The sequence below is a fragment of the Dendrobates tinctorius genome, unplaced genomic scaffold (genome assembly GCF_039654945.1).
Source record: "Dendrobates tinctorius isolate UK_male_01 unplaced genomic scaffold, ASM3965494v1 ptg000078l, whole genome shotgun sequence".
NCBI classification, from domain to species: domain Eukaryota; kingdom Metazoa; phylum Chordata; class Amphibia; order Anura; family Dendrobatidae; genus Dendrobates; species Dendrobates tinctorius.
The window spans coordinates 7,557,199-7,570,205 of NW_027361746.1; the positions used below are offsets into that span (position 1 = coordinate 7,557,199).

Genomic DNA, 13,007 nt, shown 5'->3' on the forward strand with positions numbered 1-13,007 from the left:
CCCTGAATGCAGTGATGTGTCACTTAATTTACTGGGTGCAGCCGTTGTGATACAATCAGAGTTTTTAAAATGTGTCATACAGCAGAGCCCAAAAGCTAATCCCTCCCATGCCAGGATCTTTGTGTACATTGTATATTGACAGTGAGCTGCTTATCACAGGCAGGAGGAAGCGTGGTCAGACCAGGGCTCAGCTGTAGTCCTGTCAGTGATAATCTCCTGGTGATAGAACCTTTATTGTTTGGAAATAACAGCACAGTCTAATAAGTGACACATCCATGAAATCTGTGATTCAGCTGCTACTTATGCTGTCCTCAGATTACATGCCAAAAGCCTGCTGACAGATTCCCTGTAATGACCCTTAGAGGAAAGCTCACGGGTATACTTATATCCCAGGGTGCATGGCAACAGATGGCTATAGAAGTGAAACTCAATAAATTATTATTTTAAAGGGAACCTGTCACTAGATTCATGCTGTCACAAATACGGGCAGCAACAATCAGAGCTTGGCTGCGTGGTTACAGCAAGGTGTGTGTTACTTTGAAATGCTGCTGTACACAGGGAGAGACCTGTCAATCAAATGGAGCAGGGCGGGGACCACACCAGATCTCTCCCAATAGACATACTGGCTGCAATCGCCACGCTCTGATCCATGCTGCCCGTGATTCAGGCGGCATGGATCTCATGATGGTTCCCTCTTAGCAGACAGTAGCCTTATAGATAATTATTACTGACTACTCCATTTGGCAATGAATGATGATTTGAGGCACCATGTCTTTCCCTAAATGCAATGCAATTTATTACGGTATTTCTTTTTAGATTTCTTCAGAATCGATGAAAAAAAATGGAAAAAAACCCATGATAATCCAGTATATGGTATAATGTGCTAGAATTATATGACATGCCCTATTCTAATAGGAAATTCAAGTGCTGGAAAGTAGTAAATCACTGATAATTACGCCACTTTATGGCCCGGATTTCATACTGACCACAGAAGTCGATGCAAGTAATTTCAATGGTCTCCGTCCTACAAGTGCTGAGTCCGTATGAAATCCTATATCATGAGATCACCTAATGCACAAAATGAAAAATACAAATTTTTCATACCTAATGACTAAATATGATTTACCCATTAGAAATATTGATTTTTTTTTAATTAAGAATACATCTGATATTAAGACAGTTTGGGATCCCAGCTGATGGGCTAGAAGCAGCTGTAGGTTTTCAAGGACTGATCTCAATGTCACCAGGTAGTGTGCTGCCTGGCTGGAAGGACAGCCTGCTAGGCGGCGCGGGTCCGGCAGGTGGCGCTGCAGAGCTCTGCCGGGTCTCCCACATCAGCTGCAGAGGAGACGGGCTGAGCTCCTGAAGGGCATCAGATGAGAGCAGCAGCGGTGTAGAGCAGGAGCTGCCGGAGACCAGGAGCTGCCCGGGCTGCTGCTGCTGCTTCTTCTCCTCCGCATCTTCTTCCCCCCGTTCCGCGCTGCTGAGCATGGAAAGCAAATTGAACTCGTCGTCTAACAGCAGAGATGAAGGCAACAACGTTTTCCAGGGGAAGGGAGAGAAAAGTCTGACGGCCAGCAGCGGCAGCGTGAAGGAGCATGGCAACTCTGTGTGCTTCAAGGCGGAGGGCGAGGAGCCCGTGGTGGGCTTCGAGGATGCGGAGGGGCCCAGCCGGCAGTACGGCTTCATGCAGAGACAGTTCAGCTCCCTGATGCAGCCTGGAGTCAATAAATTCTCCCTCCGCATGTTTGGCAGCCAGAAGGCAGTGGAGAAGGAGCAAGAAAGGGTTAAAACTGCAGGCGTCTGGATCATCCATCCCTATAGTGATTTCAGGTAATCTCCTGCCAATCTCGACCTCCTGTGTGATCCCTGCTTCCTTCTGGGTGGCAGCATGCCAGGCTGGTGACCTTGTGTGTGGGGGTCTCTCCTGGGGGCCCATCAGGACTGCAGCAACTTTCCCCAACTTGTGGAGATGCAGCAGGTCCATGACTCTCATGGAATGTCAGCAGTGGGATCAGTAATGCCGCCACCTGCTGCTCTAGGCTCTGGGTGAGATGGTGTCTGCTCTGTAGAGTGCCCAGAAGGAGCAGTCTAATGGCCACACTCTAACCGGCAGCACTCTGGGCTGTATACTGTCAGCATAGGTTCAGATGGACACGATGTGCCAATATTACTATATACTATATGCCAATATTAGTATATACTATATGAGAAACACCAACATTAGTAGACGGTTGTGCTCAAAAGTTTACATACCCCGGCAGAATATTTGCTTTCTTTGCCTTTTTTCAGATATGAATGATGATAACACCAAAACTTTTTCTCCACTCATGGTTAGTGGTTGGGTGAAGCCGTTTATTGTCAAAGTGAAGCCGTTTATTGTCAAACTACTGTGCTTTCTCTTTTTAAATCATAATGACAACCCAAAACATCCAAATGACCCTGATCAAAAGTTCACATACCCCATTTCTTAATGCCGTGTATTGCCCCCTCTAATATCAATGACAGCTTGAAGTCTTTTGTGGTAGTTGTGGATGAGGTTCTTTATTTTCTCAGATGGTAAAGCCGCCCACTCTTCTTGGCAAAAAAGCCTCCAGTTCCTGTAAATTCCTGGGCTGTCTAGCATGAACTTCACGCCTGAGATCTCTCCAGCGTGGCTCAATGATATTGAGGTCAGGAGATTGAGTTGGCCACTCCAGAACCTTCACTTTGTTCTGCTGTAGCCAATGACAGGTCAACTTGGCCTTGTGTTTTGGATCTTTGTCATGTTGGAACATCCAAGTACGTCACTTTGCAGCTTATGGGCTAATGATTGCAAATTTGCCTCCAGTATTTCCTGATAACGTGCTGCATTCATCTTTCCTTCAACTTTGACCAAGGTTCCTGTACCTTTGTAGCTCACACATCCCCAAAAGATAAGCCACCATGCTTTACAGTAGGAATGGTGTTCCTTTCATCATACGCCTTGTTGACCTCTCTCCAAATGTAACGTTTATTGCTGTGGTCAAAAAGTTCAATTTTGGTCTCATCACTCCAAATTACCTTGTTCCAGAAGTTTTGAGGCTTGTCTCTGTGCTGTTTTGCATATTGTAGACGAGATACTTTGTGGCATTTGCCCAGTAATGGCTTTCTTCTGGCGACTCGACCATGCAGCCCATTTTTCTTTCTCCTTATTATGCAACTTGAAACAGCCACACCGCTAGTTTTCAGAGAGTCCAGTATTTCAGGTGATGTTATTTGTGGGTTTTTCTTTGCATCCCGAATAATTTTCCTGGCAGTTGTGGATGACATTTTTGTTTGTCTATCTGACCGTGGTTTTGTTTTAACAGAGCCCCTGATTTTCCATTTGCTAATCACAGTTTCAATGCTGCTAACTGACATTAACAATTCCTTCGATATCTTTTTGTATCCCTTTCCTGTTTTATGCAGTTCAACTACCTTTTCCTGTAGATCCATTGACAGTTATTTTGCTTTCCCCATGACTCACAATCCAGAACCGTCAGTGGCCGGATGAAAGATGCAAGAGTCTGTCTGGATCCCAGAAGCTCACTCAGCTTTTATGCATGCACACACACTGATTACAAGCAAACAGGTCACAGGTGAGGATGTTACCTTTAGTAGCCATTCAAACCCATTTGTGTCAACTTCTGTCCATCTAATCAGGCCAAAATCACCAGGGTATGTGATGTTTTAATCAGGGTCATTTGGATGTTTTGGGTTGTCATTATGATTTAAAAAGAGAAAACACATTAGTTTGACAATCAATGGATTCACCCAACCACTAACCATCAGTGGAGAAAAAGTTTTGGTGTTATCAATCATATTCAAGGAAAAAGGCCAAGAAAGCAAAAATTCTGCCAGGGTATGCAAACGTTTGAGCACAGTTGTATACTATATGAGCAATGTCAACATTAGTATATACTATATGAGAATTGTCAATATTTGTATATAGTATATGAGCAATATCAACATTAAAAGCTACTGTATAATTATTGTTAACATTATAATATTCTGTATGAGCAATGTCAACTTTAGAATATACTGTATGTGTGATGTCAGCATTAGAAGATACTGTTTGAGTTTTCTGTTCCTTGAAATGTGCGATATGAGCATTTGAATAATTAGAATGCACTCTATTTCATTCTATTCTGTATGAATTCTCTTAGAATGCTTCAAAGAATGAACATTCTATACATTGCCCTATATAGTATGAGATTTGTGATCAGTAGTATATACTCTATGAGCATGCCGAACATTAGAATGTAATCTATGAGCATTCTATACACTAACATAATAATGTATAAGCATTGAACAAAGTCTTCTATTTTTTAAATACCGTATGCAGAATGTGCATTACAATATTACGTATCAGCAGTGTATTCTATACTATGTACAGTATGAGCGTCCTGTTCATTACAATATTACGTATCAGCAGTGTATTCTATACTATGTACAGTATGAGCGTCCTGATCTTTACAATATTACATATTAGCAGTGTATTCTATACTATGTACAGTATGAGCGTCCTGTTCATTACAATATTACATATCAGCAGTGTATTCTATACTATGTACAGTATGAGCGTCCTGTTCATTACAATATTACATATTAGCAGTGTGTTCTATACTATGTACAGTATGAGCGTCCTGTTCATTACAATATTACGTATCAGCAGTGTGTTCTATACTATGTACAGTATGAGCGTCCAGCTCATTACAATATTACGTATCAGCAGTGTATTCTATACTATGTAAAGTATGAGCGTCCTGTTCATTACAATATTACGTATCAGTAGTGTATTCTATACTATGTTCAATATGAGCGTCCTGTTCATTACAATATTACATATCAGCAGTGTATTCTATACTATGTTCAGTATGAGCGTCCTGTTCATTACAATATTACATATCAGCAGTGTATTCTATACTATGTACAGTATGAGCTTCCTGTTCATTACAATATTACATATCAGCAGTGTATTCTATACTATGTACAGTATGAGCGTCCTGTTCATTACAATATTACGTATCAGCAGTGTATTCTATACTATGTACAGTATGAGCGTCCTGATCTTTACAATATTACATATTAGCAGTGTATTCTATACTATGTACAGTATGAGCGTCCTGTTCATTACAATATTACATATCAGCAGTGTATTCTATACTATGTACAGTATGAGCGTCCTGTTCATTACAATATTACATATTAGCAGTGTGTTCTATACTATGTACAGTATGAGCGTCCAGCTCATTACAATATTACGTATCAGCAGTGTATTCTATACTATGTAAAGTATGAGCGTCCTGTTCATTACAATATTACGTATCAGTAGTGTATTCTATACTATGTTCAGTATGAGCGTCCTGTTCAATACAATATTACATATCAGCAGTGTATTCTATACTATGTACAGTATGAGCGTCCTGTTCATTACAATATTACATATCAGCAGTGAATTCTATACTATGTACAGTATGAGTGTCCTGTTCATTACAATATTACGTATCAGCAGTGTATTCTATACTAGGTACAGTATGTGCGTCCTGTTCATTACAATATTACATATCAGCAGTGTATTCTATACTATGTACAGTATGAGCGTCCTGTTCATTACAATATTACGTATCAGCAGTGTGTTCCATACTATGTACAGTATGAGCGTCCTGTTCATTATAATATTACGTGTCAGCAGTGTATTCTATACTATGTACAGTATGAGCGTCCTGATCATTACAATATTACATATCAGCAGTGTATTCTATACTATATACAGTATGAGCGTCCTGTTCATTACAATATTACATATCAGCAGTGTATTCTATACTATGTACAGTATGAGCGTCCTGGTCATTACAATATTACGTATCAGCAGTGTATTCTATACTATGTACAGTATGAGCGTCCTGTTCATTACAATATTACATATCAGCAGTGTATTCTATACTATGTACAGTATGAGCGTCCTGTTCATTACAATATTACATATCAGCAGTGAATTCTATACTATGTACAGTATGAGTGTCCTGTTCATTACAATATTACGTATCAGCAGTGTATTCTATACTAGGTACAGTATGTGCGTCCTGTTCATTACAATATTACATATCAGCAGTGTATTCTATACTATGTACAGTATGAGCGTCCTGTTCATTACAATATTACGTATCAGCAGTGTGTTCCATACTATGTACAGTATGAGCGTCCTGTTCATTATAATATTACGTGTCAGCAGTGTATTCTATACTATGTACAGTATGAGCGTCCTGATCATTACAATATTACATATCAGCAGTGTATTCTATACTATATACAGTATGAGCGTCCTGTTCATTACAATATTACATATCAGCAGTGTATTCTATACTATGTACAGTATGAGCGTCCTGATCATTACAATATTACATATCAGCAGTGTATTCTATACTATATACAGTATGAGCGTCCTGTTCATTACAATATTACATATCAGCAGTGTATTCTATACTATGTACAGTATGAGCGTCCTGGTCATTACAATATTACGTATCAGCAGTGTGTTCTATACTATGTACAGTATGAGTGTACTGTCCATTACAATATTACATATCAGCAGTATATTCTATACTATGTACAGTATGAGCGTCCTGTTCATTACAATATTACATATCAGCAGTGTATTCTATACTATGTACAGTATGAGCGTCCTCCTCATTACAATATTACGTATCAGCAGTGTATTCTATACTAGGTACAGTATGAACGTCCTGATCATTACAATATTACATATCAGCAGTGTATTCTATACTATGTACAGTATGAGCGTCCTGTTCATTACAATATTACGTATCAACAGTGTATTCTATACTATGTACAGTATGAGCGTCCTGTCCATTACAATATTACATATCAGCAGTGTATTCTATACTATGTACAGTATGAGCGTCCTGCTCATTACAATATTACGTATCAGTAGTGTATTCTATACTATGTACAGTATGAGCGTCCTCCTCATTACAATATTACGTATCAGCAGTGTATTCTATACTAGGTACAGTATGAACGTCCCGTTCATTACAATATTACGTATCAGCAGTGTATTCTATACTATGTACAGTATGAGCGTCCTGCTCATTACAATATTACGTATCAGCAGTGTATTCTATACTAGGTACAGTATGAACGTCCTGTTCATTACAATATTACATATCAGCAGTGTATTCTATACTATAAACAGTATGAGCGTCCTGCTCATTACAATATTACTTGTCAGCAGTGTATTCTATACTATGTAAAGTATGAGCGTCCCGATCATTACAATATTACATATTAGCAGTGTGTTCTATACTATGTACCGTATGAGCGTCCTGTTCATTACAATATTACGTATCAGCAGTGTATTCTATACTAGGTACAGTATGAGCGTCCTGTTCATTACAATATTAGGTATCAGCAGTGTATTCTATACTATGGACAGTATGAGCGTCCTGTTCATTACAATATTACGTATCAGCAGTGTATTCTATTCTAGGTACAGTATGAGCGTCCTGTTCATTACAATATTACATATCAGCAGTGTATTCTATTCTAGGTACAGTATGAACGTCCTGTTCATTACAATATTACATATCAGCAGTGTATTCTATACTATGTACAGTATGAGCGTCCTGTTCATTACAATATTACGTATCAGCAGTGTGTTCTATACTATGTACAGTATGAGCATCCTGTTCATTACAATATTACGTATCAGCAGTGTGTTCTATACTATGTACCGTATGAGCGTCCTGTTCATTACAATATTACGTATCAGCAGTGTATTCTATACTAGGTACAGTATGAGCGTCCTGTTCATTACAATATTAGGTATCAGCAGTGTATTCTATACTATGGACAGTATGAGCGTCCTGTTCATTACAATATTACGTATCAGCAGTGTATTCTATACTAGGTACAGTATGAGCGTCCTGTTCATTACAATATTAGGTATCAGCAGTGTATTCTATACTATGTACAGTATGAGCATCCTGTTCATTACAATATTACGTATCAGCAGTGTATTCTATACTATGTACTGTATGATCGTCCTGTTCATTACAATATTACATATCAGCAGTGTATTCTATACTATGTACAGTATGAGCGTCCTGCTCACTACAATATTACGTATCAGCAGTGTATTCTATACTATGTAAAGTATGTGCGTCCTGTTCATTACAATATTACGTATCAGCAGTGTATTCTATACTATGTACAGTATGAGTGTCCTGTTCATTACAATATTACGTATCAGCAGTGTATTCTATACTATGTACAGTATGAGCGTCCTGTTCATTGCAATATTACGTATCAGCAGTGTGTTCTATACTATGTACAGTATGAGCATCCTGTTCATTACAATATTACGTATCAGCAGTGTGTTCTATACTATTTACCGTATGAGCGTCCTGTTCATTACAATATTAGGTATCAGCAGTGTATTCTATACTATGTACAGTATGAGCATCCTGTTCATTACAATATTACGTATCAGCAGTGTGTTCTATACTATTTACCGTATGAGCGTCCTGTTCATTACAATATTACGTATCAGCAGTGTGTTCTATACTATTTACCGTATGAGCGTCCTGTTCATTACAATATTAGGTATCAGCAGTGTATTCTATACTATGGACAGTATGAGCGTCCTGTTCATTACAATATTACGTATCAGCAGTGTGTTCTATACTATGTACCGTATGAGCGTCCTGTTCATTACAATATTACGTATCAGCAGTGTATTCTATTCTAGGTACAGTATGAGCGTCCTGTTCATTACAATATTACATATCAGCAGTGTATTCTATACTATGTAAAGTATGAGCGTCCCGATCATTACAATATTACATATTAGCAGTGTGTTCTATACTATGTACAGTATGAGCATCCTGTTCATTACAATATTACGTATCAGCAGTGTGTTCTATACTATGTACCGTATGAGCGTCCTGTTCATTACAATATTACGTATCAGCAGTGTATTCTATTCTAGGTACAGTATGAGCGTCCTGTTCATTACAATATTACATATCAGCAGTGTATTCTATACTATGTAAAGTATGAGCGTCCCGATCATTACAATATTACATATCAGCAGTGTGTTCTATACTATGTACAGTATGAGCGTCCCGATCATTACAATATTACATATCAGCAGTGTATTCTATACTATGTACCGTATGAGCGTCCTGTTCATTACAATATTACGTATCAGCAGTGTATTCTATACTAGGTACAGTATGAGCGTCCTGTTCATTACAATATTACGTATCAGCAGTGTATTCTATACTATGTACAGTATGAGCGTCCTGTTCATTACAATATTACGTATCAGCAGTGTATTCTATTCTAGGTACAGTATGAGCATCCTGTTCATTACAATATTACGTATCAGCAGTGTGTTCTATACTATGTACAGTATGAGCGTCCTGCTCACTACAATATTACGTATCAGCAGTGTATTCTATACTATGTACCGTATGAGCGTCCTGTTCATTACAATATTACGTATCAGCAGTGTGTTCTATACTATGTTCAGTATGAGCGTCCTGTTCATTACAATATTACGTATCAGCAGTGTATTCTATACTATGTTCAGTATGAGCGTCCTGTTCATTACAATATTACGTATCAGCAGTGTGTTCTATACTATGTACCGTATGAGCATCCTGTTCATTACAATATTACGTATCAGCAGTGTATTATATACTATGTACAGTATGAGCGTCCTGTTCATTACAATATTACGTATCAGCAGTGTGTTCTATACTATGTACCGTATGAGCGTCCTGTTCATTACAATATTACGTATCAGCAGTGTATTCTATACTATGTTCAGTATGAGCGTCCTGTTCATTACAATATTACGTATCAGCAGTGTATTCTATACTATGTTCAGTATGTGCGTCCTGTTCATTACAATATTACGTATCAGCAGTGTGTTCTATACTATGTACCGTATGAGCGTCCTGTTCATTACAATATTACGTATCAGCAGTGTATTATATACTATGTACAGTATGAGCGTCCTGTTCATTACAATATTACGTATCAGCAGTGTGTTCTATACTATGTACCGTATGAGCGTCCTGTTCATTACAATATTACGTATCAGTAGTGTATTCTATACTATGTTCAGTATGAGCGTCCTGTTCATTACAATATTACATATCAGCAGTGTATTCTATACTATGTTCAGTATGAGCGTCCTGTTCAATACAATATTACGTATCAGTAGTGTATTCTATACTATGTACAGTATGAGCGTCCTGTTCATTACAATATTACGTATCAGCAGTGTGTTCTATACGATGTACCGTATGAGCGTCCTGTTCATTACAATATTAGGTATCAGCAGTGTATTCTATACTATGGACAGTATGAGCGTCCTGTTCATTACAATATTACGTATCAGCAGTGTGTTCTATACTATGTACCGTATGAGCGTCCTGTTCATTACAATATTACGTATCAGCAGTGTATTCTATTCTAGGTACAGTATGAGCGTCCTGTTCATTACAATATTACATATCAGCAGTGTATTCTATACTATGTAGAGTATGAGCGTCCCGATCATTACAATATTACATATCAGCAGTGTATTCTATACTATGTACAGTATGAGCATCCTGTTCAATACAATATTACGTATCAGCAGTGTGTTCTATACTATGTACCGTATGAGCGTCCTGTTCATTACAATATTAGGTATCAGCAGTGTATTCTATACTATGGACAGTATGAGCGTCCTGTTCATTACAATATTAGGTATCAGCAGTGTGTTCTATACTATGTACCGTATGAGCGTCCTGTTCATTACAATATTACGTATCAGCAATGTATTCTATTCTAGGTACAGTATGAGCATCCTGTTCATTACAATATTACATATCAGCAGTGTATTCTATACTATGTAGAGTATGAGCGTCCCGATCATTACAATATTACACATCAGCAGTGTATTCTATACTATGTACAGTATGAGCATCCTGTTCAATACAATATTACGTATCAGCAGTGTGTTCTATGCTATGTACCGTATGAGCGTCCTGTTCATTACAATATTACTTATCAGCAGTGTATTCTATACTATGTACAGTATGAGCATCCTGTTCAATACAATATTACGTATCAGCAGTGTGTTCTATACTATGTACAGTATGGGCGTCCTGTTCATTACAATATTACGTATCAGCAGTGTATTCTATACTAGGTACAGTATGAGCATCCTGTTCATTACAATATTACATATCAGCAGTGTATTCTATACTATGTTCAGTATGAGCGTCCTGTTCATTACAATATTACATATCAGCAGTGTATTCTATACTATGTTCAGTATGAGCGTCCTGTTCATTACAATATTACGTATCAGTAGTGTATTCTATACTATGTTCAGTATGAGCGTCCTGTTCATTACAATATTACATATCAGCAGTGTATTTTATACTATGTACAGTATGAGCGTCCTGTTCATTGCAATATTACGTATCATCAGTGTGTTCTATACTATGTACAGTATGAGCGTCCTGTTCATTACAATATTACGTATCAGCAGTGTTTTCTATACTATGTACCGTATGAGCGTCCTGTTCATTACAATATTAGGTATCAGCAGTGTATTCTATACTATGGACAGTATGAGCGTACTGTTCATTACAATATTACGTATCAGCAGTGTGTTCTATACTATGTACCGTATGAGCGTCCTGTTCATTACAATATTACGTATCAGCAGTGTATTCTATTCTAGGTACAGTATGAGCGTCCTGTTCATTACAATATTACATATCAGCAGTGTATTCTATACTATGTAGAGTATGAGCGTCCCGATCATTACAATATTACATATTAGCAGTGTGTTCTATACTATGTACAGTATGAGCATCCTGTTCAATACAATATTACGTATCAGCAGTGTGTTCTATACTATGTACCGTATGAGCGTCCTGTTCATTACAATATTACGTATCAGCAGTGTATTCTATACTATGTACAGTATGAGCATACTGTTCATTACAATATTACATATAGCAGTGTGTTCTATACTATGTACAGTATGAGCATCCTGTTGATTACAATATTACGTATCAGCAGTGTGTTCTATACTATGTACCGTATGGGCGTCCTGTTCATTACAATATTACGTATCAGCAGTGTATTCTATACTAGGTTCAGTATGTGCGTCCTGTTCATTACAATATTACGTATCAGCAGTGTATTCTATACTATGTACAGTATGAGCATCCTGTTCATTACAATATTACATATCAGCAGTGTATTCTATACTATGTACAGTATGATCGTCCTGTTCATTACAATATTACATATCAGCAGTGTATTCTATACTAGGTACAGTATGAACGTCCCATTCATTACAATATTACGTATCAGCAGTGTATTCTATACTATGTACAGTATGAGCATCCTGTTCATTACAATATTATGTTTCAGCAGTGTATTCTATACTAGGTACAGTATGAACGTCCCGATCATTACAATATTACATATCAGCAGTGTATTCTATACTATGTACAGTATGAGCATCCTGTTCATTACAATATTACGTATCAGCAGTGTGTTCTATACTATGTACAGTATGAGCATCCTGTTCATTACAATATTGCGTATCAGCAGTGTGTTCTATACTATGTACCGTATGAGCATCCTGGTCATTACAATATTACGTATCAGCAGTGTATTCTATACTAGGTACAGTATGAGCGTCCTGTTCATTACAATATTAGGTATCAGCAGTGTATTCTATACTAGGTACAGTATGAGCGTCCTGTTCATTACAATATTATATATCAGCAGTGTATTCTATACTAGGTACAGTATGAACGTCCCATTCATTACAATATTACGTATCAGCAGTGTGTTCTATACTATGTACAGTATGAGCGTCCTGCTCACTACAATATTACGTATCAGCAGTGTATTCTATACTATGTAAAGTATGTGCGTCCTGTTCATTACAATATTACGTA

General features: G+C 37.7%; 1 protein-coding gene across 1 annotated transcript in view; it reads left to right on the forward strand.

Moving 5' to 3' along the window:
• Positions 1 to 1,340: 1,340 nt before the first annotated feature.
• Positions 1,341 to 13,007, forward strand: part of HCN1 (hyperpolarization activated cyclic nucleotide gated potassium channel 1) — a 620,282-nt gene continuing 608,615 nt past the window's right edge. Inside the window, exon 1 of the mRNA XM_073583406.1 lies at positions 1,341 to 1,833. Within this exon, the coding sequence (XP_073439507.1) occupies positions 1,490 to 1,833 (344 nt within the window). The 5' untranslated portion in view covers positions 1,341 to 1,489. The remainder of the gene's footprint in view (positions 1,834 to 13,007) is intronic.